Here is a 27,605-nt window from a genome sequence, read left to right as displayed (position 1 = left end):
CCATATGCCAAGGATATCATAAGCCCTCTGTGAGGTGAATTCTTGTCTGTCCTTGAAAGCCCAGCTCAGATAGCACCTTCCCCACCTACTACATAATGAACTTATTCTCCTTGTGGACATCACAGGAATTTTGAACTTCACTCCCTTTTGGTAGATTGTTATGGCAGCTCTTTGGTGATACGTCCTAATTCCCCGCTAGACTAGAAGCCCCTTGAGGGTAGAAACTATGTCTTGTTGAAAGTTGGTGTTCCCCAGCACCTAGCTTTGGATGCTGTGAATGCTTCATGCACTTTTGAATCAAATTTAAATCATGTTCAGTTTAAGCACCATCTCCTCAGTGAAAGCTTCCTTGGCCTTGACCATAGATAGGGGTTCTCACATCCGTGGGAGCTCCTTATTAATAACATTTTTAGGGTGGAACATTGGAAGGGACTTAGAGATACTTTTATTTTACAGGGGAAGACACTGAGGCGGGGGGGGGGGGGGGGGGGGGGGAGGGGAGGGGGGAATGACCTGGCTAAAGCTCTGCAGGCAGCAAGCAGCAAAATTGGGATTTGAACCTATATTCTCTGACTCCAGATCCTGTATTCTTCATTTCACATTGTCTCCTCAGGAACAAATTTTAAGAAACTCTGCTTGTATATGTGTTTGTGTCTTCCAAAATGTGCTATTTGTGAAATGAATGAAAGAAATGTGTCACTTAAAAATCACTTAATTGTAAATACTGATGCAATAGATTTTTTTTTTATTTTATTTTAGGAGTGGTGAGAGGAATATTCCAAACAGACCAGAAAATAACTTAGCCTCTTTTATACTGGAATTTTCCTTCTGAGATATAATTAAATCAAAAAAGTGCTTACACAGAAAAGCAGTATTTCTCATACAAATGTAAAAAGTGAATAGGAGGGACAGCTAGGGGCTCAGTAGATAGAAAGCCAGGTCTGGAGACAGGAGATCCTGGTTCATATGTGACCTTAAGACACTTCCTAGCTTCGTGACCCTGGGCAAGTCACTTAACTCCAGGTGCCTAGCCTTTTCTGCTTTTTTGCACTGGGAACAATACTTAATATTAGTTCTAAGAGAGAAAATAAGAGTTTAAAAAAAAGTGGGTAGCAATATTCAAATTGGAAACTGGTGAATATTTTTAAACTTTATGATTTATAAAAAAGAAGTTATGGGTAGAAAAAGTCTCCCTTTATTTAGGGACATGTTCTTGATACATGTTCTGTGAATGGATTAAAAGACAAACTTACATATTGGTTCAAAATTTTCAAACTGGAAACTGTATTTAGTGGCCTTCAAAATTGAGTTCTTTCTGTAGTCAAGAGGTGGTATTGAAAAATATAGCCTGATGAAATAATCCATGAACTGCATTCTTATTTTAAAATGTTTGTCTAGAGCAGATTATTCTATGTTTTGATCTTGCTTTTTGAGGGGAGAAAGACAAACAATTTGACAAATTAATTTTTTAGACTGAATATTATTTTAACACATTCTAAAGTCATCTTTGAAGTATTATCACTGTGGAATATTAAACAACTGTTATGAACAAAATAAGGCTGCCTGTTAAAGGACTGGTCAATATGTACATTTATTCCATTTTGCACCTTTTGCATCCTGTTTCTAAAAACAAGTGTGGTAGATCTGATCTATTTCTTTGGAAAAGGCCAGAGAAGCTTTCCCTCAGTAGTTGGCACATGAGTAATTAGTCAAACTTCATCCTGAGGAACTGACCACCTGATAAAGCTTGAAATGGTGCAAATATGCACTTGGGGGGGGGTGGACTTTTTAAAAGGATTTAGCATAATGACAAGTTGATGGTTAATGGAAGATGTGACTGATAAATACCTGCTTAGGCAAAAATCACTCAGGACAGCACAGTTTCGTATTGTAATGCTAAGAAAGAGATCATCCTACTAGCCATTCATATTTGTGATAAGGAAAATACTTAATGTGTGACTATTTGATTGCTACTTATACAGTAGTTTTATTACAACTTTAAACACAGTTCGGGTTTTCGAAACACAGCTTTGGGAAATTTTGTTAGTATATTGATTATGATAACATAGCACTACTTGGGGAAAATCTCCACATAAACAGGAAAAGGTTTTGAGTTGAGTTGAGTTGGTTCTGTTTAAGCTGTATTCCTAACTAACTTTGGATCACACATTCTTCCCTTTCCCGCCCCTGCCAAAATAAACCACATTTTCTTTTAAAATTCATGTTCATTAAATGTCTACTCTTATCAATTTGCTCTTTAAGTGATATAAACTAATAGGATTACAAAAAGCTTTTCAAAATGTATTGCAATGGAATAATTTAGTATATTTCCATGTAGGTTTAAACCTGAGATGCTAGACGACATGCTGGGATGGATCTCAGCCGATAGTAACTTATACTCAAAATTCCATTAAGTTGAACTAGATGGCTCAGTGGATTGAGAGCCAGACCTAGAGGCAAGTTGTCCTGGTTTCAAATCTGGCCTCAGACACTTTCTAGTTGATACTTCTTGTTGGTTTCTTCCGCCTGTCACTTAACTCCCATTGCCTCGTCCTTACCACTCTTCTGCCTTGGAACCAATACTTAGTATTGAAGGTGGAAGGTAAGGGTTTAAAAAAAAAAAAAAGTTGGGCTTCTAGCCAAGGAGGCCACTTGAATGAGGCAAACTGTCCAGCAACAAAAAGCTGAAATTTACATAAGGGTCAATTGAGTAATGATTTAAAAACCCAATGAGAAAATAAAGTAAATGATTTCTTCTCCTCTAGAAAGTCACAAAAATTTAGCTAGAAGACCACAGGCAATTGGAAAGGGGGTCATCAGCAAAACCAACATCACTGCGGGCAGACAAGCCGGTAAACTCTCAGCACAACTAGAGACAAGCCAGGGAAACCTTAAGCTTCCAGATTTTGTTTCTGAAGGCAGCAAGAGTGGAGGGTTTCCCTGAGAAAGTCCCACATAAGGGCCAACTGAAAACCCACAGTAGGGAGCTTAAAAATCATCAGGATCAAGAATAACCAGTGTATTATGGTGATAGTCACACCAGGAGAGCCCATGTACCCAGGATCTCTAGGAACTTTTGCATTCTGTTCTTAGGCACTATTAATAGTAGTCTCTCAGTAACAGAGGATGACGATTGTCTTTGTGCGCTTTCATCTGTGATGTAGATGAGTGTGCACAAAGACACTTGTGCATGAAGGAGATTTAAGTGGAAAAGTCGATGCACAGAGACAGTCCCACTCTCTCGGCGTTGGAAGCCTGGGTCCAGTGGCAGGAAAAGTAGTTACACCTGGAGACTTCCTCAGCTGCACTGGATGGCCGTGTTGTCCTTTGTGCTCCAACACGCCCTAAGCACTACACAGTGTCTTGGTGCATCGCCCTCTCAGCCGTTGAACCTTCTTGTTGGTTTCTTCCGTCTGTTCAGCTGAAGCAGTCTTCACATGCTGGGTGAGCAAAGCTCTGGTTCACCAGGGGTCGACGTCAACCCGATGGCTACCCTCACAAGGTTTAGCCGGCCTGTCGAAGCCGTTGCCCGGGGTGTGACTGCTGCCACATGCTAGCAGCTACTGGGAGCCACAAGTGAGAGCTGGGTGTCAGGTGGGGGTCAGAGGCTGGAGAGCTGCCCTAGGAGGGCACGACAAGCTCTCCATACCAAAGATATTACTCCTCCCTGAGCATCCCATACACCCCTTAGGCATTATAGAAGGCTCTAAAGATCAAGCTCTTGGAATCTCAGGGATCCAGGAGGTTAGTCAGTGCAAGACTCTATGGGACCTACAGCAAAATCAAGCAGGGCCAACTGCTTCCACCCAAAAGCACAACTAAGAGCAGAGCCTAGCCCTTGGAGAGGGTAGGGGTGGTCCTAAGTCCTAAGGAACTAAAACTGGAAAGATGCTAAATCAAGGAAGTCATTGACTAGAAAGAAAAGTATTGTAGATCTAGAATACCCAAAAACAACCCGAAGAGATAGGAACTCCGTAAGTGTAAGCAGATACTCAAAAGAAAAATGCATAAGTACCTAGGAGAAATTAATTTAGTGATTAAACAAATAAAATCACAACTATGGAGGAAAGAATTGGAATGTGAATAAATGGCTTAGAAGAGAAGGTAATATATCTTACCTAAGTAATGGTTCCTTTAAAACTAGAAAGAGACCTTTAAAACTAAAAAGAAAACACAGAAATCAGTGTCTATAGGATAAGGCAAAAAATATTTGAACAAAGTGAAAATTTTTAGAAATACAAGATAATATAAGATAGCTGATATTAAAAAAACAACTGCCCTAGAAGACAATTCAGAGAGAGTTAATTTAAGAATCACTGGATTCCCTGAAAATAATGATAAAACAAAAAGGCCAAGAACTACATTTCAAGAAATCCTAAGTGAGTAGGAATCTCATAAGTAAGAAGAATCTGTTTCCACAGTGCATAGTAAAGGTGGAAAGAATCCGAAAAGTCCCTGGAATGTCACCGTCAAAACCAGAGCTCCTACATTAATGGAAAAAATACTGCATACATTCAGAAAGAAATTTGAGTATATCAATAGCACCTGAGTCAGGATCATACAAGATTTGACTGCTTCTACTTTACATGAGGGGAGATCATGGAATACAGTGTACCAAATAGCAAAAGATAGGAACTTACAAACAAGAATAACTTTACTTTCTGAAGCAGAATATAATCTTGCAGAGAAATAAATGAACCTCTAAGAATTTCTGATGAAAAGACCAAAGCTCAGTAGGAACACTGAAATGCATATACAAGTAATGGAATTTTATTGTGCTATAAGAAACAATGAATATGAAGAATAGAAAAAAAGCACAGACAGTCTTAAATGAACTGATGCCAAGTGAAGTAACTGAAGCATATTAATATATATGTATTTATATATTGTATATTGTGTATACATATATAATATATTGCATATATTGTATATTTTTATATATATACACACACAATGACAATAGTATAAATGAAAACCATGAAACATTTGAGACCTAATGTTGTGAAATTATACACAAGCTTGACCCCAAAGAGGCGATATGAAAAGACACCTCTTCCTGCTCCTTTGCAAAGGTTAAGAGTCTGTTAATGTGAATATTACATATAATGTCATATTTTTTAGATGTGTTTATTAGGTTTGCTATTTTTTTTTTCCTTTAAGAAAATCCTTTATTGTGAGGGGTGGTTCTCTGGGAGGAAAAAGGATTCAGGATGAAATCTAGGTGACAGAAAAATAAGATTTCAATTTTTTAAATATTCTTTTTATGTGCTAGAAGTTATGAAGTTTAGTAATACTTAATAAAGATCTATGTTTTTCTGCTGAATTCCCCCTGCCATATTGTATTTTTAAATCTGCATTAAATTAAGTCACAGCTAAAAAATGTTAATGTAGCCAAAAATGAGGACAAAAATATTCTGCCCAATAGTTCTGCTCACAGTAATTTAAAAATTGAATGTTGATTCATGGTGAAGAGCTGAAGCGTGTGGTCACTTAGCAGACACTATGGGGGAAAAAAGAGCCATGTGTAGACTCTTCCTTAGAGTTCATATGACAAATGAAGTCCTCTGTAGAAAGAAGGTCAGGGATGACATATACTGGAGGCCATTTCTCCATCAGGTTACTGGGTGAATCATGTTGCTAGAATGATGAACAGAAGACAGACTTAGACTAGATCTTATAGGATGTCAAGTGACCAATTTGGGATATGCTGGTAAAAGAGCTGCTGAAACAAATGGAAATGACAAGTACAAGCTGAGCAGTTTTGGTTTTCAGCAGGTCTATACATGTCAAGAAACATAGATTTTGAATGAATCAGTGAAATTATATGTGCTAAAAGTTGAGGAGCAGCAAGTATAAATGAAGTGGGAAAATAATTCAGAAACTTCATTTAACAACTAGCTTCTCCCTTGACCAAATTTTTAAAATGCCAATAAGGAAGAAAACCATCTGTCTGGATGCCTTCCCTTTAGTGTTGCTAAGGAGCAGTGAAGTAGTTGAGAAATCAGCCAGAATGAGAAGCACGAATATTTTCTAAATTAGCTAACCATTCCTAGGATAATTGAGTCACTCTCTCCATTAAGTTATTTGGGATGATGGAGGAGAGAAGGAGGAAAACAGGATATATAAAGGGAAACATACTTTGCTTTGCTCACTGTACAGGTTTTGTGTCAATCAGCATATTTCCCCGTTCTCTTTTGTTATACATATTATTTTGTGTATGAACAGCTTGATTCAGCTTTGATAATAATTATATTTAAGAATGCATCCAGGGGGCAGCTGGGTAGCTCAGTGGATTGAGAGCCAGGCCCAGAGATGGAAGGTCCTGGTTTCAAATCTGGCCTCAGACACTTCCGAGCTGTGTGACCTTGGGCAAGTCACTTGACCCCTACTGCCTAGCCCTTACCACTCTTCTGCCTTGGAACCAATACACGGTATTGATTCCATGGCAGAAGGTAAGGGTTTTTTAAAAATACATCCAGCTTGTTTTAAAGACCCATTTAAATAAGGTTAAGGACATCCAGGTTATGTTACTGACAAGGTGGGAGGTTAGACCTTTTTCTTCAGTCCTTTTTAACTGTCCACCTCAATGAGAAGGTGTTTTGCTTTATATATAGAAAAGTTACAACTGAATGTTCATGACAAAAAAAAAACAGAAAAGGGAGAGAGAATCTAGAATTTACCCTGGAAAACACTTATACTTAAAGTATTCACTTGACACCCTTACCCACTAACTTCCACATACTTGGCAAAGACACAAAGGTGAACAAGCCAATCCCAGGTTTCTTGACTAGAAACCGTCATGGACTATCCTGCTACAGACTCAATTGAGTGTGATCACCTTCCCATTCTCCACTGAGTTGACTTTTGTTTCAAACAGCCACCTGATGGTGGTGGTGGTGCATGGCAGAAAGGCAGGAATAAATTGTGCCTTCCTGTTTGGGAAAGTCTGAAAATTAGGAAATCTTGCGCCCCCCCCCCCCCCCAAGGCTACAGAGACTCTATCTGAAATATCCATCCTCCTAGTCCTACAAATAATGCCAGATGCTGATTCATCATAGCCAATGAAGAAAAGGATGAGATAAAAGAAAGAAACTGGGAGAGAGAGATAAGATGAGGGGTTTCACTGAGCAGGAAAGAAAGGGGCCTGAAACTCATCTGAAACCAGTTATGTCCTTCTACCCTCCACTCTACAGAAGCTACTTAGGGGAATGAATCTCCTGCCACAGATGCCCCCCCCCCAATTAAAAGGGGAGAAGTCAGAAAGTGATTAATGGAGAAATAAAAGACTGAAAATGTTTAAGGAAAACATTAAAAAATTTATCAACAGAGTTCAAAGGAAGGATAAGTGTTAAGACCTCAAAGAAAAACACAAAATCTTCAGTTATTTCAAAGGCAAAGGATAGTAAGCCAATACCATATAAAATAAAACACGGTAGAATCCCAAGAGAATAGCAAGAGATCCTATAATGTCCCTAAAGAGAAATGAAATCCATAAAAGAAGAAATTAGAAAGTAACAATGTCAGATTAAATTGCAGATTAAAAAAAATTGTGTCCATGATGGAAAATTTCTCTAAATAATCAAGAGAAGATAACAGAATTAGAATTCAAGTAAGTGAAGTGGGAGGAGTGCTGGTAGAAAAGAAGTAAAAGGCAACAAACACATCATCAAGTGCATACAGAGGGGCATGTAGGTGGCTCAGTAGTAGAGAGCCAGACCTAGAAACAGGAAAACCTGAGTTCAAATGTGGCCTCAGATACTTTCCAGCTGTGTAAACCTGGGCAAGTCACATAACCCCCATTGCCAAGCCCTTACCTCTCATCTGTCTTGAAACCATTACTTAGTATCAATTCTGAGACAGGAGGTAAGAATTTAAAAAAGAGAGAGACATAGTTTAGGTCAAACAATCCTTCTAGTGACTGACCCCATAATATTTTCTTACTCCTCGTTCAAGGGAACTTGAGCACCTGGCATGGGAGCACTGACTATTTGTCCCTGATTGCCAGATGGGCACCTAATATCTGTGTACATATATGCACAACAAGGTTACTTGAGCTGAGTTCTAAGATTGATACCTTCTGATGTGCTTTTCCTTTTTGCCTCACAGTAGCATGAAAAAGCTATTTCCTAAAATTTGTACCCAAGAGATAGTCAGGTGGCATTCTTTCTTAATGGACCCAGGAGTGACTACTCTCCTAATCTCTAGAGAAGGGTCTAAGCTGGTAATTATTTTACTATTTTATATTCTAATAAATATATTTGTGTGATTTTTTTAAGGGATGTGGGAAGCGGCTAGGTTGTACAGTGGATAGAGTGCAAGGCCTAGAGTCAGGAGGACCTGCGTACAAATTTGGTTTCATATACTTCCTAGCTGTGTGACCCTGGACAAATCACTTAACCCCAGTTGCCTAGCCTTTACCACTTTTCTGCCTTTGAACCTATATTTAGTATTGATTCTAAGAAGGTACAGGTTAAAATTTTTTTTTAAGGATATGGGCTACATATTTCTACTAAGATGTGGAAGGAAATTTAGGGATCATTTACTACAATATCCCTTCTGACATAGGACTTCCTTTTGCAGAATCCCTTATAAGTCATTCAGCCTTTGAAAGGAAGCCCATCTCCTATTGAATTTGTGCATTTCATTGTTGAATAGCTTGCTTAACTGAAATTTCCCACTGGTCCAATATTCCTCCCTCCAGAATAACTAGAAACACCCTCCCTCCCTCTCTGGATCCTAAGAAAAGAGAATGACTCAAAAGAGGAAGGACATTCACCCAGCCCTACCTCAACCACTTTTGCTCAGTCTTTACTGGCAGGCACCCCAGAATTGTTACAGTGGCAGCTTTCTCTTTAGTCACCAGGCCTTAACTAACCTCTGCATAGAAGTTTCCTCTTATTTCCTTCACTAGTGTAAAAACTAGTTGTTTGTTTTTTGTTGTTGTTCCCCTCCTCCTCCCCCCAAGGAACTTCCCTCACAACCAAGGGAAATCAGGTTAAAGGAAATATTTAGAGAATATGAAAGTCTGACATATCCCTAAACTTGTTTCCATGTCCAACCCTCTAGTTGCTGTGGGGCAGCAGAAGAAGACCTGGTCCATCTCTTTCAGTCAAATCTTCTATCCAACTCTTGTTTTCTTTGCCTTTCCAAGTGGGTGGCCTTCTGGCCACTTCCCCGTTTTCAAGGCTGAGCTAGGTGAATGCCATCTGGGTCCATTTAATATTTCACACTTAAACCAAGGGTGCTGTTAGCTTTACCCATTTTGCTACACTCAGACCTATCATAACTCATTCTCCTGAAAGGGAAACTCGTATAATACCTGAAGCACATTACATTCTGTCTTCTCTTCTCTAAGACAGTCTTTCAAAATGTCCTCAACCATTCTTCATATAGCATGGTTTCTAGAATTCTAGAACTCAGGTCTCCTAACTCTCAGTCCTTTTCTTTTTTCTTGCTAAATTTCCTGAAATAGGCTCAAAATTCCAGTTTCTCTCCTGACCCCCTGCCATTTTTATCAGGAAAGCATACTCTATGTCCTCATCTGACCAGTTGGTGTGTATTGTTCTCACATAGCAATATAATCTTTCATCCTACTATTGTATTTTTTCTCATTCAAATGCTCTGTACCCTTTCTCTCTTCTATGGATTTCTTCATCCCTGCTATTAATAGAGAACTATTTGTTCTCATGTTCATTAAAGATTAAAAAAAAAAACACAAATATGATCATTACTTGGAAACTTCCTTCTCTGGTGTTTCAGAATGTTTTCTGTGTTGATTGATCTGTGCTTTCATCTTCCAATGGTAGATACTACTCATTTACATTCTTAGGGGCTGTTTTGATTCATTTTTCTTCCTAATCTAGGACAACACTTAGAATTCTCTAAACTCTTAGGCTGTCTATCTTAGGAGACCAAGGAGACCTGAGATGGAATGACTAAGGCAGTGAGTAGAAAGAATGGGAGCCTTAGGGTCATGAGAGACCTTGATTTGAACTCTGCTGTGCATATGTTGCCTTTCCTCTGGTACATCTGTATGTGTGGGGCCAAGAATTGTCAAACCTGAGGGTCATAATCCACTTCTAGAGATTTATTTGAGGACAAAAGACAGCACCACAAGGAATTTTAAAAGCTTTGCTAGAGATTGTGAGTTCTGGGTGATACTGTCAGTACATTCAATGAATAAAGTCAGAGGGTATAGAAGAGGCAAATTTGGAAATGAAGAGTCAATTAAGGTAGTATCCAAGAAAGGAACTTTAGTTTTTGGACCATAGCTTCAAATAGAAGAATGAGAGTCTTTTGGCCAGAGATGGAGTATATACACATAAGGAAGACTAGTAAAAATATATTTGCTGAAAGACTTGCAAATCTAATCAAAAGGGATTTAAAATGAAAACAGGCTTGCAGGGGAAGCTATTTGCCTGAATACACTAAGCTAGAAACCATAAGGTAGGTACAGTTTAAAAATAAAAGTAGTAGAGCTACCTAATTTGTAGGTGGAAGAATCCAAGGAAAAAAGTTAACAATATCCATAATCTCATGTCTTCATGTATACACATGCTCCACTAGTAGGTAAAAAAGGAAGATGGAAGCTCCAAAGGTCATATTGGGAGTTAAACAATATACTACCTGTACAGAAGGAGGAATTAAATGAGTTTGGTCATCTGATCACAAGATTGGAATAAAGGCATCACATAAGGACTAATGAGGGACTGAAGTTATCTAGACTTCTGCTAAAACTTTCTTTTCCAAAAGCAGCCCAAATAAAATCTTAGAAATGAGAGGAAATTCTCTTCTGGATCTGACACTCACCAATAGGAAAATACTTTTCAAAAAAGAGGAAAATAAGATTATTAGGGAGTATTGGCCACTTAATCTGAGCATTCATGGCAAAAGAACTGTAAACCAGGTGGACTCTGATATGCCTCAAGATTTTCCGATCAGCCTTGGGGTCTCTTTGTAAATCTTGTCAGCATGCCCTTTGTGCACTCAAAGAAATCACTGATTAGAGGGCCAAGAAAAAACAGGTAGATTCCAGACTAATTCCTATAACTAAGAATATTTCGAACTGGGGCAAAAATTGTTGAGGAGTGGGACAGCACAGTAGATAGAGAACAGCAGGCGAGCTCTAAGTGGAATTTTGGCCTGAGAAGATCCTAGTCCTACCTTGAGGGAAATACACTAATGAGGATGTTGAAGAATTGCCATATGCTTATGCTGAATAGTGGTGTGGGCCAGCAGAGGACACTGAGCTTGAAAATCAGGTAACAGTGACACCCCAAGGAATATACATATATTTGTGAACTTCTTGGGACAAAATCATTCTCCCACACCTGGATTTGGAGGAGAGTAGATTTGAAAAGTTTGGATGAAGAATAGGTAGGATGCCATGGCCTAAAATTTTGCAGAGGAAGCGAAGTCATCCCAAGAATGATGAGAAACTTAAATAATAAAAATTTGAAGGTATCAACAAGCCATTCCAATTATAAGGGGGAAAAGTTATTTAAAGAGGCCAATAGATCAGCCAAGTAGCACACTGGATAGATGGTGAGCCTAGAATCAGGAAGACCTGCATTCAAATTCAGATTTAGACACTTACTAGCTCTGTGACCTGGGCAAATCATTTCACCTCTTTCTACCGCAGTTTCCTTATCTGCAAAATGGAGATAATGAAAATACCTCTCTCCTATAATGGTCACATGAGATAATATATGTGAAGCATTTTACAAACCTTAAATAACTGTATATTATTAACAGTACAGATGCTCAGGGAGCTCAATAGCCAACTTAGAGTTTTGAAGACCTATATGGAACATAGAGGTGAGAACAGGTAATAGAAATGGACAGTGTCAGAGAGAGCTAGGTGGCTCACTGGATTGAGAGTCAGGCCTAGAGATAGAAGGTACTGGCCTCAGACATTTACCTATGTGACCCTGGGCAAATCATTTAGCCTCCATTGCCTAACCCTCACCACTCTTCCACCTTGGAACCAATACACAGTAAGGTAAGGGTTTTAAAAAAGAAACAATGCTGGGAAAACTAAAACCCACAGGATCTAGTACTGCCAAGAAATCCTAATAATAAAACTTTTAAAAAGAAACCTCTGTTGGTACAAAGATGGTGATGTCATCAGGGATGAGACCTCTGCCAGAAGAGGGGATCCAATGAGAATGGAGGGTGATAGAGGAAAGGACATATGAAAGAGGGAGTATGCTTCCTAAACAGAGGGTCAGTCACAGTTTTAGTTTTGTGGTGATTTTGTTTTTGCTTTTGTGCTGGCACGTCTAAAGCTTTTTTCCCTTATGAAAGTCTCTGACAGTTTTTAGTATTTGTGCATTTTGTCCTGAATGAGAAGTGAAGTCTTCAGATTCATGCAGGAGTTTTGTTAGAGGAAGGACATTTTCCAATAGGCCTAAAGGAGCTCTCTCCATGACTACAGTGAGCCCCACAGAGTGCTCTGGAACAAGTTGCTCAGCACTTTGTTGTACACATGTTAGACTAGCCTTGTTTGGTTTCACATAAATCCCCTAAAGCCCAGAAGTAGATCTTTTACTTGATTTTAGACTAGTGGTGTCATAATACAGGATGCTCCAAAAATAGGGACTGGTTAGGAGGAGAGATTATAAATACCTTTATGTAATATTGAGATCAGGGAGGCATAAGTTACACAGAATTCTTCTCTAAGTCAGCTCCTGCAGTTATCTGATATTGCTGGTAAAGGTCACACATGTCAGGCTGTTTTCACACAGTTAATGAATCTGGAACTTACACAAGGGGTATTGACAATGTATATTTTAAAATATTTCTGTAAGCTCTTCCAGATGAATATTTACCATAAACTCTGAAGTTATTTATAACATGTTCTTTATAACAAATTTATAGGAGTTTTATATTGCTTTTTTCACAAGGATCACATAGGGGCATGAATAAGGACAAGACAGAAATCACTGGGAATGTTTAAAAGCATTGCTGGAGCTTTTTGCAGCCCTTGGTGTTTTGTGGTTTTTTTTTTTTGCTTGTTTTTCATCCTTTTCTTCTATCTTTTGGGGTTAAGTGACTTGCCCAGAGTCACACAGGTAGGAAGTATCTGAGGTCAAATGTGAACCCTGTGCTACCTAGTTGTCCCTCTTTGTTTTTCACTTACAGTAACAGATGCCTTACAGTGTGGTATGTACTCTGTTGGGGCAGAAGAGTATCTGGTCTGTTGTAACAGGTAACAACAATAGAAAGGACAATAAGTGAGCCATTCCCCAGGGCAGGGGTATGTGTGGGATAGGACCTAGTGGTCCTATGAGTTTGTAGTAATTTTGTGGAGGAGTTAATTTTTGCTCAGAGAAACTTTTTGAGCTCATATCCATCATAGTGGGCAGTCAATCTATATCAATGGAGAAAGTGTTGTTGTAAGTTCTTCTCTTCTGCGTCATTTCCTTCAAAAGACAGCAGAGAACTCCTTTAGCCAAACCATTCCATTGGTGGGCGGTTCTCACTGTTAGAAAGTTTTATATGGATCCAAAATTTGCTAGCATATAGTTTAGTTATCATTACTCTGATCTTTAAGGTGCTTCAGCATTTACAAAATATCTTCCTCACTTCAATCCTTGGAAATAAGAAGTAGAACTGTAGTACCCAAGGCACAGAGAGACTAATAAATAAACTGCCCAGTAACACACGACTAGGATGGGGATGTGAAACCAAGTCTCCTGACTCCTCAGTCTAGTGCTCAGAGCCCCTCCTAAAATGTGGAGACCAGATCTGGGTCGATTACCCCAGTTGTATCCCTACTTAGGGCCTCTTGTGACCTAGACACTATTCAAGAAGACAATGCTCTTGGCTGTCTTTGCTTATAAATTTCCTTTTATTCTGGTACTTAGGAATTCAGTCTTTTTGAAAGCATGACTAGATAGCAGCTCATCTGAAAAAAGATCTGACAGTTTTATTGGGACATGAGCTCACTATGAGTCCTCTGTGTGATGAAGAAGCTAAAAAGTTCAGTACTGCTGTCTAGTACAAAAAAGAAAGACCCAGCACCCAGGAAGAGAGAGACCACAGTCCCTCTGTCCTAGTCCCAGGTTAACCCACGACCAGAGTTCTCCATTCAATTCTGGGTCCCACATTCTAGGAAAGTCATAGGTATGCTATTCAGTGTCCAGAATGGCAGGGCTGGAATACAAAAGCTTTCTTTAATTTTTAAGGGCTATCACATGGAAAAGGGATTTTGCTTATGCAGCTAATTCCAGAAAGCACCACTTTGAGTGATGAGCAGAGTTTGTAGACCGGCACATTTAAACTTCGAGGGAAAAACTTTCCAAGAATTAGTGAGATCCAAAAAAAGGAATTGCCTGTCTTGGGAAAGTAATAGGCTCCCTCTCCATAGAGGTAGGTGTTTAAGCAAATTCTGGATATCTGTCTGGATACAGGTACAACTAGCTTAGGACTTTCACGTTTTTTTCTTTTTCATGGATCCCTTGGCAAGCATCTTACTGAAACCCATAAGCCTGTCCTCTCAATGGTGTCTTTAATCGCATAAAATAAAATAGATACAGAATTACAAAGGAGAACACTTTTAAAAAGAGAGGGAGCAGCTGGGTGGCTCACTGGTTTGAGAGCCAGGCCTAGAGATGAGAGGTCCTGGGTTCAAATTTGGCCTCAGACCCTTCCTAGCTGTGTGACCCTGGACAAGTCATCTAATCCCCATTGCCTAGCCCTTACCACTCTTTTGCCTTGGAACCAATATACAATATTGATTCTAAGATGGAAAGTAAGAGTTTTTTAAAAACAACCACCACCAAGTTTGTAGACTTCTGGTTACAGTCCCCTGAACTAGATAGCTTCTGAGGTCCTTGAAAATTTTGAAGAAGTTCTATGAAGGTTGATAGTATAAAAAATAGGAACTTCATACATGGCTTGGGAATGGAATAGTATTTGTGAGATAAGGAAAATTGAATTCCTTCTTGACAAATTTAGCAACAACAGTAAATAGGGGAAGGTAAGCCAAAACAAAAACTTAGAGGCTTGATCATGAATGATTTTCAATCCCCTATTTAAAGAAAAGTGGTTAGTGAGTATATTCAAAACTACAGTATAATAGTATAGTTGTCTAATGCCAAAATATATGCCTAATTTTAAGATGATAAGATGAATTAAAATATCCACCTACCTAAAGATCCAGAAACTCAATTTTAAAAAATGTTTTTCTCAATTACATATAAAAACAATTTTTAACTTCCTTAAAAATTTTGAGTTCTACATTCTCCCTCCCTCTTTTACCCACCTTGAGAAGGCAAGCCACTTGTTATAGGTTGTATATATGCAGCCATCTGAAACATTTCCACGTTGGCCATGTTGGGAAAAAAAAAAAAACAGACCCAAAAAATCCAACATCAACAAGAAAACTAAAGAAAATGAAAAAGTGCAGATTCTATCAGTTCTTTCTCTGAAAGTGGATAGCTTTTTTTCATCATAAGTCCTATGGAATTGGCTTAGATCTTTGTATTGCTGAGAATAGCCAAGTTATTCACAGTTGATATTGTACAATATTGCTGTTACTGTAGAAACTCAATTTTTAAAGAAAAAGTTACTTGAATTACTAAAAAGAACTGATAGAGAATTGATAATAGAAGTTTGCAACACCTCCACTAACAAAATAAATAGGATATTATAGATTTTAAAATAGGCTGATGAAATGGGTTTTGAAGATTTTCTTGGTTTTAGTCATTTCATTAGTAGTGTCCAAGGCTTCACAGCCCCATTTGGGGTTTTCTTGGCAAAGATACTGGAGTGATTTGCCATTTCCTCCTCCAGCTCATTTTATGGATGAGGAACTGAGGCTAACAGGGTTAAATTACTTGCCAAGGGTCATAAAGCTAATTAGAATCTGAAGTCAAACTTGAACTCAGGGCTTCTTGACTCCAAAACTGGTTCTCTATCCCCTGCACCACCTAGATCCCTATTTGGGGATTTCACAGGAATATTAGGAGTTTCCACACACACATTAAATAAATGCAAATGAGTCATAGAAATTTATTACATTGTAGAGCATGAAGAAATTACACATAAAATTAATAAAGGCAAATTTCAAACACCACATTTACAAATCATTTGTAATAATAATCTGTAAAGAAAATATTGCAATGTCCAAAACAATACAGAGACTAAAAATTTTTTCTGAATTAAAAAACAAATGATAGAAGCAATATTAGATATGTTATGTATCCATATACATTTTATAACTCCTTCTCCTTTTTAGAATGTTAGGCTGCCTTTCTTTTTGGTCCCAGATACTAGGCATATAAGAAATACTTAATGGTTTGGAATAAAGTGATAGTAAAGCTGTCCAAATGAGAAAATGACTTTGTCTCCTAATTTTCCCACTTCCAGTCATTCTCCTCAACCCATCTTCCACAACTAATAAAATAATCTTCCTAAGTCATGGGTCTGACTGGGTCACGTTCCCCCTCATGCTTCAGGTGCTCCTTATTACTTCAAAAAGAAAGTACCAACTCAGTCTGAGGTTTAAAGCCCTCCTGCCTACCTCTCCATTGTTATTATAGTCTGTGTACATAGTCTGTGTACCAGCCAAACTGGCTGCATTGTAGTTTGCCAAACTTACCAGTTCTTCCATATCTGTGCCTCTTCCTCCCCTTCCTTCCAGACTTAGCTCCAGTGCCCCTCTACCTACTTAGAAAAGCCTTTCCTGACACAAGCATATAAACTCTTGAGGGAGGGAACTTTTATTTTTGTATCTTCATAGAATAGCTTAGTGCCTTGCCACATAATGAATGCTTAAATGTGTGTTAATTCACACATTCAAATAAGTTGAAAGGCAAACACAAAATGGGAATTTTTAAAGTCAAAAACAAAAGAGAAAAAATTGAATTGATAAATTTTATGTTGGGTTAAATCCATCTTCCCAACATATCCAAACCAAACTCACTATCTTCACCAAACTTGCACCTCCTTCTTATTCTCTTATTTCTTTTAATGGCCCAACTCCTCCTAATCATGGTCTTGAAACTTGAAAGTCTTTCAGTTCAGCATCTGGGCATTGCCAAAGTTGTCTTCTCCTTCTTTGTATGCCCATTGCCAGCCATTCTAATTCCAGGCCTATTACCTCTCTCCTCTAATACTGCAGGCATTTTCTGATTATCCTCACACACTTACCTTACTTCCCAGAGTCTGCATTCTGTGACTGCCAGATTAATCTTAATATTGTACAGTTCAGAGGGTAGGGCTCCCTTTCTGAATTCTGCAGAAAGGCCTTCATAATTGGTACCATCTTTTCAACCATAGATCACCCAACTTCCCTCTGGTTTCCTAAACTACATTTAATTTCCTAAGACTGGCCTGCACTTCCTTGTCAACCCATCTTTCTCTGGTTGTTTGCTCTCTCTGGGATGGCCTCCTCCCATGGTTCTGTTGAGGTGCAGCTCAAAAACCACTTCCCTGCACTTTCATCTCTTCCATATCCCTCAGCCTTTTATTGGAGGTTTTCCTTTGACACTTGGCCACATTTTGAATACTTGCCTTATTGTGCCCACAAGATTGTCTTACTGATCTTTATATTCTTTGTGGGGCCAAAAGACTTGACCAAGTATTGATTTTGAGTATTTTGAAAATCAGAGAATTAGTAGTTCCAGAAATGCAAGGGCCCAGGATGTTCCTGATTCCTCTGACAAACATGAGTTATTTGCCATTGCTTGGACACCATCTTGAAAACCTGGCCTTATAGAGCCTGATAAATCAGGCAAAGATCAGCCATGGAAGGAGATGCAAACTGACTAATTGATAGTAGTGAAAATGTTCATCTTTAAAGAGTATAATTGCTAGCTGTCATTTTCAGGTTATTACCTTTTCACCCTTAGGTTGTGAATGAAGGCTTTTCTCCAAGTTTCACTCCTCTAGTATATTTTATTTAAAAAAAAATTCCTGCATATAGATAGCAATTAAAGTTATCATCCTTCACTTCTGAGATGGGGGGGGGGGGGCCTTCTTCCATGAAGCTCTCTCAGGGTCACTATTAATTGTTTTGCTTTAGATAACCTAAGTATAGTTTTCATTACTGAATTATTTATAAACTAAAACATAGAGCCATATGGTTTTCTTCTGGGACAATACATGCTTATTCTTAATGCCATGTTTTCAGCAGTGATAGGATTATGTTGTAACTTGCCATTATCTTTTCATGACTTTTATAGACAGCACTAAAAATTCTGGTTACATAAAGCTGTTCTAGCGCAAGGGGGAAAGTAGGTCATTGTGACGGGGAATAGACCAAGCCGCCCACTGGTTGCTAGAGCAACGACCTACTTTAAGAAACTATTTCTGTTGATTCATGTTGAAATGTTCTTTTGGAAATTGTATAAGGAAGTGAACATTGGAGAGTTTTTTCCTAATAGCAATATTGATGTTAAGGTTGAAGGAGATTGAGGGGGGAGGGTGGCAGAGGGAAGAGACTCAGGAATGTCTGAGGTTTTTGAAGGAGATAGATCAATTTTCTCACCCAAACCCCATCAAACTGCTTTCAAAGTGGTACAGTCACACAATATAATTAAACCGTATGAGAATTGTGCTTTCACGGAAATAGGACTATTATGTCAGGGGATGTATTGTAGTGCATACTACCAAGTGGCCTATTTTAAAACTAATCCTGTTGCACATGAGGACAATAACCTAACAAACTTTCAGGGAAGATTAAGAGAGCCTAATAAACCTGAGCCGTTCTCAATTTGGGAGAAGAGATAGAAAAGCTCTTGATTTTTTGCTGGCATGTTGTAATTAACATTAGAAAGACTTCATTTTTATCAATATTTCATTGTGTACTCTGGTTGACTTTGGGAATATTGTATGCTTTGGGAGTTTAGAGGTAAGAGTTCATGAAAATTTGAGGCAATGTGGTGACTAAGTGGAGAGAGAGAGAAGCCTGGAGACGGGAGGTCCTGTGTTCAAATTTGGACATAGATACTTCTTAGCTGTGAGACTTAACCCTAATTATCTAACCCTTGCCATTCTTCTGTCTTAGAACTAATACTTAGTATTATAAGGGTTTAAAAACATTTTATGGAAATTCACCTGTGATGACTATTGGGAGAAAAAATTATATATAGGATGACTTTTGAAACTTAGTTTAGAGACCCTGAGAAAGTTGGTAACAAGAATCTAAGAATGGTACTATATTATCAAGTGCTTTCTATAATATATATATAATGTTGCTACATTGGTGAACCAATTAAACTTAAAAGTATCAAGAAGTTATAAATTTAGATTATGAGGATCTAATTTGTTTTACTTAAAAAATTAAAATAGAACACTAAAGAAAAATCATCTACCCACCAACTTCAAAATTCATATATGATGTATGAATTCCTTTGAATTTAGACTTCCCCTCTCCTCCTCTCCACTCATTGAACCAGGTGTCATTGAATAGGCATCTCAGACTCAATAGGTCAAAACCAGAATTCACTGTCTTCCCCCACCTCTGCCCCTTAACTCCTCTATCTCATTTCTCTAATATAACTTAGGAAATCCCCATACTTCCAGGCATTCAGGTTAATTGTTTATTTTTCTTTACACCACCAAAACCACCACCCCTCCCTGCCCCATAGCCAGTCATAGAATTTGAGAGGTGGGAGAGGCCTTAGTAGCCCTACACTGTAATATACCCACCACAGAGTTCATCAGCCTCTGCTAAAAGGCTACCAATAGGGAGGAACTTGGTACCTTTTAGTGTCTCAGAATAAAGGATCTGAGTTCAGATCCTACCTCAGATGCTTACTAGCTCTATGACCCTAGGCAAGTCACTTCACTTCTTTTTATCTGTAAAATGAGTATAATAAACAGCACCTGCCTCTCAGTGTGGTTGTGAGAATAAAATGAGATAATCTTTGTAAAATTACTTAGCAGAGTGCTAGGCACACTGAATAAATGCTTATTCCTTCCCTCTACACACCAAGACTACATTGGCTTATTTGTACCTTTCCTCCTTTGCTCCTGGATCTGTCCTGAGGAGTCAAACAGAGTCCTTTTCAGGACATAAAGACAGCCACCATTTTCTCCTGAGTGTTTTCCTCCTGCCCCCTACTAGATCATATTAAGCTCCTGGAAGGTAGAATCTGTTTTATTACCATCTTTCTATTCCCCATTCCTGGCATGGAGTAGGTAGTTAATGAATGCTTGTCAAGATACACATGTATGTGTGTGATTAAGGATCTATTCAGGACCTGCCTATAAATTTGAACAAGAGAGAAAAGCAACTGTATCTTCTTCCATCTAATTTATTGGTGCTTTCTAAACTACCCATAAAAAGGTATACCATTGAAATCTTTGTTACTTCCCCTTGTACTTATTGGCTTACCCCATATCACAGTGTGGTGATTATATACAATGTTCCTGCAAAATCTTTTCTGGAATCGGAGAGATGAGTTAGGGTGCCAGTATCACATGTCTGATAAGGGAAAATCCAATCAAACATTTATTAAGTCTTCTTATATGCTAGATGGGAGGTGTAGAAATTTTTTTAAAAACCTACTCAGAAGGAATTTATATTCTAAGGAGCAGACAGCAAACACCTTTATTAAGTGTGCATATAATAGAAGGAGAGTCAATCAGCAAGTATTTATTAAGTGCCTCTAACAGACCAGGCATTGTATTAGGTTCTGGGAACACAAAGATAATAAATAAAAAATTCTGGAGGGATCAGGACAAACTTCTTGTGGTGGTGCTTATACTGTATGCTGATGGAGTCTGGAGAGAATGTATAAGAGGTGGATGTGAGAAGGGAGGGAGAAGTAGAGAGGAGAGATGAAGTGTCTTTGGTGAGGAATAGGAAGAAAGCCAGTTTGGCTGGAAAGACCACTGTGGGAGAGGGGTCAACGGCCAGTGAAAACTTGGGGCCAGGTTATGTAGGGCTTTGAAAGCTAAATGGGATGGGAGAGTAATATTCAATCCTAGCAACAATAAGGAAAGTCACTGGAGCTAATTTGAGTAGGAAAGTTACCTGGTCAGATATGTACCTATGGGACAAATCACTAATTTAAGTGTGAAGGATAGAATTAAGTGGGGAGAGATTAGAGTCAGGGTGACTAGTGAGAAAGCCATCTCAATAATCTGGGTGAGAGGCTTAGGTCCTTGGAATTAAGGTGTCAAGTGTGTGAATATAGAGGAGTCAAATACAAGCTATGTTGTGGAGGTAGAAGGACAAGATTTGACAACTAATTTCATGTGTAGGAGAAGGAGAGAATGGTTAAGGATAATGCTGAGATTACTAACCTAGAAGACTGGTAGGGTAGTGGTGACTTGACAGGATTAGTGAAGTTTGAAAGAAAAGAGGAAAGACAATGACATTGAGTTTAAGATGTATACTGGAAATTTAGTTTGAGACGTCTGAAAATTTGTTGGAGAAGAGCAGAGAATGTAGGGCTAGTAGGTGGATTTGATAATCACCTGCATAAGAGGTAGTAATAAAGTAATAATATAGAGAAAGAAGAGAAGAGGGACCAAGTCAGAGCCCTTTGTTTACCCACTGTCAGTGGGCATCATGACCCAATGAGGGTACAGCAAAGGAGACTGAGAAGGAATAATCATAGAGTTAGGAGAACTATGAAAGACTTAAACCTAGACAACAGAGAGTATCAAGAAAAGGTTGATTGAGAAAAGGCCACTAGATTTGGCAATTGGGGGCAGTCATTGGTAACTTTGGAGAGAGTTGTTTCAGTGGAATACAGAGGTCAGAGTTCAAATTATAGGGGTTAAAAAGAAAGTGAGAAAAGAGGAAACGGAGCCACTTATTGCAGATGATCTTCTCAAGGTGTTTAGCCACAAAAGGAAGAAGAGATCTGGGAAGATAACAGTGATGGATGGGTCATAGGAGGGTTTTTTAAGGATGGAAAGACATGTGCATGTTTATAGGCAGTAAGGATCCAGCAAGGAGAGATTGAAAATAAGTGAGAGAATGAGGAAACAGAATATGCTGGTGGGATTACTTGTTCAGAAGGGATACCTCTTTGTGTAAGAGAAGGGTGAAGGAGAAGAAGAATCTGAGGTGAGGAAGGGGAGAGAGGAGGGTGTCTCAGCAAATAGCCTCAGTTTTTCTGTAAAATAGGAGGCAAGGTTCTCAACTGAGACAGTGGGGGAAGAGAGAACCATGGGAAGTTTAAGGAAGGTTGAAGAGGTTTGGAAGAGTTGCTGTGGAGAGTGGGGGAGAGAGCTAATAAAGGAGGTAGACTTGCCAAGCAGCAGGGAGGGCCCAGGTGAGATGATGTAACATAAATTTGCAGTGGGTCCAGGCAGAATGATTGTGTGATTTTTCTCTACCTTCTTTCAAATCCATGTGTAGGAGCAAAGGTGGTAGTTTGTGAAGTTGGCCCAAGACTCAGCTTGTTAGGGCACAATTGATGATATAAGAGGGCCAAAGACTCAAGAGAAGAGGGCAGTGGAGAGCAGACTGGTTTACCAAGGGATGGAGAAAAGATAAGAGTGGCTAGAGCCAGGATGATGGCCTGGGGAAGAATTGAGGGTTGAGGGACTGCTGGGGACAAAGAGTAGGATTTGGTAAAGGAAGGTAGGCATAGAGGTGGAAAGCCTGTTGAGATGAGGGGATTTCTGAAGTTTTGAACTTAGGGGCAGTACATTTGTGGGTGATCAGTGGGGCAAGATCTGTGATCATCTCATGAATGAGGTAGGGTAGAGCAGATTATGAAAAATTAGTAGGTTGAAGAACTGAAGTGAGTAGGGTATTTGAGGGAATGTCACTGTGTATTGAAGACCCTGGTATGAGGGCAGGAGTTGGGGAGGAAAGATTATGAGCCATGCACTGAACTTGTTAAGGAAGGAAGGAGAAATGACCTGGAGGTCTATAGGATTTTGATTGGGAGATGGGGAAGATTCCATAGACCTCCTGAGGAAAGATTACTGAGTGATGGGGATAGAGAACCTAGAAGTAGTAGTGAGGAGCAAGGAGTATTGCAGATGCTGGAAAATAAAAGGAGTAGGAGAGGAAAACTGACTTCTTCCCTATAGTTCAATTACCCCCATCCTGGAACAAACTTTACCTTATTGTGAACATGCCCATTCCCAATCTCTCCTCCCTGGTGTTAGTGTTCTAAAGGCTGCTTCCTCCTCCTACTTCTTTGAAATCTATTTAGGCCTTGCCTCCTTATACTCTGGCTTTTTCTAGCCCACCCCTCCGAAATGTTTCTCTTTAAGATAACCCATGAGTAATGGGTTTTGTTTTGCTAGTCCAGACTTGTGATTTCACTGATATAAAGAACTTATGGTGAGGAAGCCTCCCTTACCAATGCAGACTGGTGCCTGAAGCAAAATTTGAACTTGGATTTTCCTGACACCAACTCTGTGTCCAAAAACCATGCTACTTTCCACTACTGACTTCTTAGTTGCCAGTTTCTGACTTTTTCTCCTTTCCCATCCTTCTTGATCTTTCTGTCTGCATCATTCATCTTTCTCCTCCAACTCACTCTACCCATTCCCTTTCTGACCACTCCATCTCTTGTTTTTGTTTTGTTTTTCTTTCGCTGGTTGTTACTTCCTTCTCTCTAACCATGGTATTTCTGTGAACCTACCCTGGTCCATTGTATTTCCCTTCTCTACATTCTCTTTTCTCTGTGGTGATCTCACCTGCTGCCATGTTTATGCAAATGACTTCCAAGTCACTGTACTCAGACCTAATCTCTCCCCTAATGCCTAGTGTCATCTCCAACTTCGTGGTAGGTTAATTTTTGTCATAAGAAGGAACAGTGACCAGATTCATATTTGTAGTTCCATTCTTAATTCTGTGTTGAAGGTCAGCCATTTGGCTTAGGAAAAAAGGCTTTGTTGTTTGATCAATCAATTATTTGATCAAGATGATGAGAATGGGACTTGTTAGCCTGGTTATAATGAAATTGAAGATGCAAATCCAAAAATATTTTTGTTTGCTGATGTGTTCTAAAGAAAGCATATTTGACAAGAGATGAAGATTCCCTTTTTTTCTGGCTCTAAGATTCATGCCCCTCAGACACAGACAAGGCTCAGTAATAGCTGGCTTGCTTTGGGTCCATCCATTTAGTGTGCACCCTCTGTTCTGTTCTTGCTCACCACTGGGGTTTTCTCCCAGATGGACACCACAGTCTGGCCACTCTTCCAACACTATGTTGAGTGGGATCAAATCCAAAGAACTCTAAAGCTGCAAAACTCCTTCCATCATAACCTTCCTTCCAGCCTGTAGGCCTGTTAAGTGTTAAAGTGGAAAGGATGCTCATTTAGCCATTACTAGCATGAAGGGACAGGGGTTCATTAACCCAGGGCTTTGTCCCCATTTGCCTGCTTAGTATTTGCTTTTTTTTTTACATTTTCACTATCCTGTATTGCCTCTCCCAGAGGATACTAGCGCCACCTGTTTGTATGACAATGTGGGTGAGGAAAGAAACTGAAATAATGGTCTGCCGTTGCTACTTAATACTTACAGGGGAGTCCTCCAAACCAATTACTTCTGATTCCACTTTTTGACTCTTGGTTTATTTGCTGTGAGGTCTTTAGAAATGTGGCTGCCAAACAAAGAAATACTTCTTTTGAGTGGGTATTATTCATTATCCTGCTTTGTTGCCTGCCAGTTAAACTTGGTTATGGATAATTATACAGAATGTAAATTCTTTGGTACTGAAAGCATCTCTTTTCCCCAGAAGTGATATAACATTGATGGAATCCCTTACACATCCCTTGAGAAAAAAAGATGAATATGAGGCCAAAGGTATTTTAAATTCTCTTTAAGGTAAAAAAAAAACAAAAACAATGAGAAGGATGAAATAATGGATATGTCAGATGGACTGTTTTGTATCTGTGCACTCCTGCTCTTAGGGAGAAGAATATGCAAACCCCCTCTAAGAGGACTTCCAAATCAAAATAAGAAACTATATCCCTTGATGCATATTTGTGAAAAGCTAAGAGGCTCTTTTAGGAGAATTTGTTTCTGAATGAGCTAGAGAAAATAGTCTTCTAAGAGCCTTAAGATCAAGTACATACAATTTCAGGTGCCAGCTGCCTCCTTTCTTAACAACTATAAAATATGGTAGCAGTCTTCCATTACTGCCTATAGGTTATCAAGGAATCTGAGGTGTAACAGCTTTAGTAATATTTTGTTTAAAACACCATAGTCTGTCCTATCTTATATATAAAGTCATCTCTGTGAACACCTTAACCCCCACTGGTATTTCCCTTCAGACTCCCATTCAGATAATACTTAATTGTTTTTTCTTTATTTCATGTGTGTTTGGCCTGTTTTTTTCCAGTTTAGGAGTAGGTCTCTCAGTAGAGAGAGCATCAGGCCTGGAGTCAGGAAGATCTGAGTTCAAATCCAAGCTGAGACACTTACTAGCTGTGTGATCTTAGACAAGTCACTTAGCCTCTTTTTGCCCCAGTTTCCTCATCTGTAAAATGGAGAACAATAGCACCTACCTTGAAGGGTTTTTGTGAGGACCAAATGAGATCACATTTTTAAAGTGTTTAGGATAGCAATGGCACATAATAGGCCATAAATAAATACATTAGATTATAAACTCCATAAGGGTAGGGACCATATTTTATGCTTTGATGTCTCCTTTATAATCCTAGCACTCTGGACAGAGTAACCATTAAGTACTTACTGGAGAATTACTTATTAGACCAATTGGTAGATTTTGGGATTAGTTTTGCTAGATAGATCTATGGAATTTTTTGCCATGACTAGGAAGTCCCAAGTCTTTTCCAGTAGAAGGAAGGCTAGACTTTTCATGACGTACACATCAAAACTGGTTTTATTACTTGATGTTCTGTTTTGTTCTCTTCAAGATTTTGTTTTACTGAAGTTCTATGTTGACAAATTAAACAATTTGATATTGAGAACTTTGGATTTGTACCTTCCCACTGATATAAAATTGTAGCAAACCATTCTAATTCTGGGAGTGTCTTACTGTTGCTTTTATAATAAGTTAACTTGGATGTAGGACTTTAGAACTTAAAAACCCTTTGCAGCTATCTCCATTTTACAGATGAAGAGACTGAAGCTGAGAGAAACATAAGGTACTTGCCCAATGTCACACAGCTAGTGTCTGAGGCCAGACTTGAACTCAGATCTCCCTGACTTCACATCCAGCACACTGTTCACTCTAACATTATTTGCCTCTAATTTTAGATTTTTAAGTGTGATTTCTAGGCTACATTAACATCTTGTAGTTTGCATTTCTAGATATCCTGTAATGTAGCAGCAGAAGTTCTTTTTAAATGAATAATTCCTTCTTTCTAGATTTCTGCTTCAGTGTCTTGAAGATCTCGATGCCAACCTAAGAAAATTAAATTCTCGTTTGTTCGTCATTCGTGGACAGCCAGCAGATGTGTTTCCTCGACTTTTCAAGGTAAATTTTAAAACTTTGGACATATACATTAATATTCTTTACTCTCAGCTATGAAAATGTTCTATTTGAGTGTATAAGTTTTAGCTAAATACAAAAGTTTAGAAAGTAGGAATTGTTTTGATGAATTACTTAATTCATAGAATTTTAGATTATCTCAACCAGTTGCTTTCCTTTATTCAGACAGAAAGCCAGTACCAGTGAAGTAGGGAATTTTGTTTGAATCTACAATTTGTTACTGTTAGAAATGACTGTCTTGATCTATTTGACTCCTTCCCTTTCATTTTGCCCCAATAACAATAATAACTCACATTTGTATAGTGTTTTATGATTTGTGAAACACTTTCCTCACAAAATCTGAGAGAAACAGTATGGATTTTAATATCCTCATTTTTCAAATGAGGAAATTGAGGTTCACAATGTTCAGCTTCTCTGGAATATGCCTCTGATTCTCTTAATCTTCTTCCAACTGTTTACCTGGCCCAGAGCTATTTTCTACTCCTCATGTGGAAGTGGGAGAGGTATGACTATTCTCTCCCTGTTGACAGTGTTAAATAAGGCCAGAAGGCCTTCCCTAGGCTGCTGCTTGCCAAGAAAAAGATTTGATCTAATTGGTAGTAGCTTTTCTCTCCTCCCCTCCCACCATTCTGCCTCACCCCTGATTCTTTGACAAAGCCTTCACTAATGAATTCTGGCCTTGATTCAAGTCTGATCACAACTGTGTCTATTCATGAGTCTTGTTTTCAGTTACATTGAAAAGTTTTAACGTAGAAAGAGTCCCAAGAACAGTTATATAAACTTATATATAAACATATAACTTATATAATTGCATGGATGGGCTAGTGTATTGCAGTACTATTAGTCATAAAAAATTTTTCTTCAAAACTCACACTAGACTTGAAATTGATTATTTTTTAATTCACTGGTTTTCAAAAACATGATTAAATGGAATTTTTTAAATTTTGAGTGAAATAAAAGGCAGGGTCCTAAGGGATATAGAATAGATATGTATTTAATTTCAGAATTGGAAGAGAAAGAATCCCTACTGTAACATTCTGGTTAAGTGGAGATCTCTAGGGGAGGTAGCCACCAACCTTCCTGAGGCAGCTCTGAGTATTAGGAACTTATGACATCCAACTTGTTTGCCTCCCTGTGGTATCCTCCTGTTCTAGGCCTCTGGAACTGAGCAAAATGAGCCTAATCCAGTGTTGGCAAATCTTGCAGAGATCACAT

General features: G+C 38.7%; 1 protein-coding gene across 4 annotated transcripts in view; it reads left to right on the top strand.

Annotated features, from left to right (window-relative positions):
- Window positions 1-27,605, top strand: part of CRY1 (cryptochrome circadian regulator 1) — a 51,311-nt gene that overhangs the window by 5,246 nt on the left and 18,460 nt on the right. For all 4 annotated transcript variants that reach the window (XM_056798813.1, XM_056798811.1, XM_056798812.1 and 1 more), the window contains exon 2: window positions 26,267-26,375. In XM_056798813.1, the coding sequence (XP_056654791.1) occupies window positions 26,267-26,375 (109 nt within the window). The remainder of the gene's footprint in view (window positions 1-26,266; window positions 26,376-27,605) is intronic.

This window comes from Monodelphis domestica, chromosome 5 (assembly GCF_027887165.1).
Source record: "Monodelphis domestica isolate mMonDom1 chromosome 5, mMonDom1.pri, whole genome shotgun sequence".
Classification (NCBI taxonomy): Eukaryota; Metazoa; Chordata; class Mammalia; order Didelphimorphia; family Didelphidae; genus Monodelphis; species Monodelphis domestica.
The sequence above is the reverse complement of the archived record's forward strand: the minus strand, read 5'-3'. Positions and strand labels throughout refer to the sequence as shown.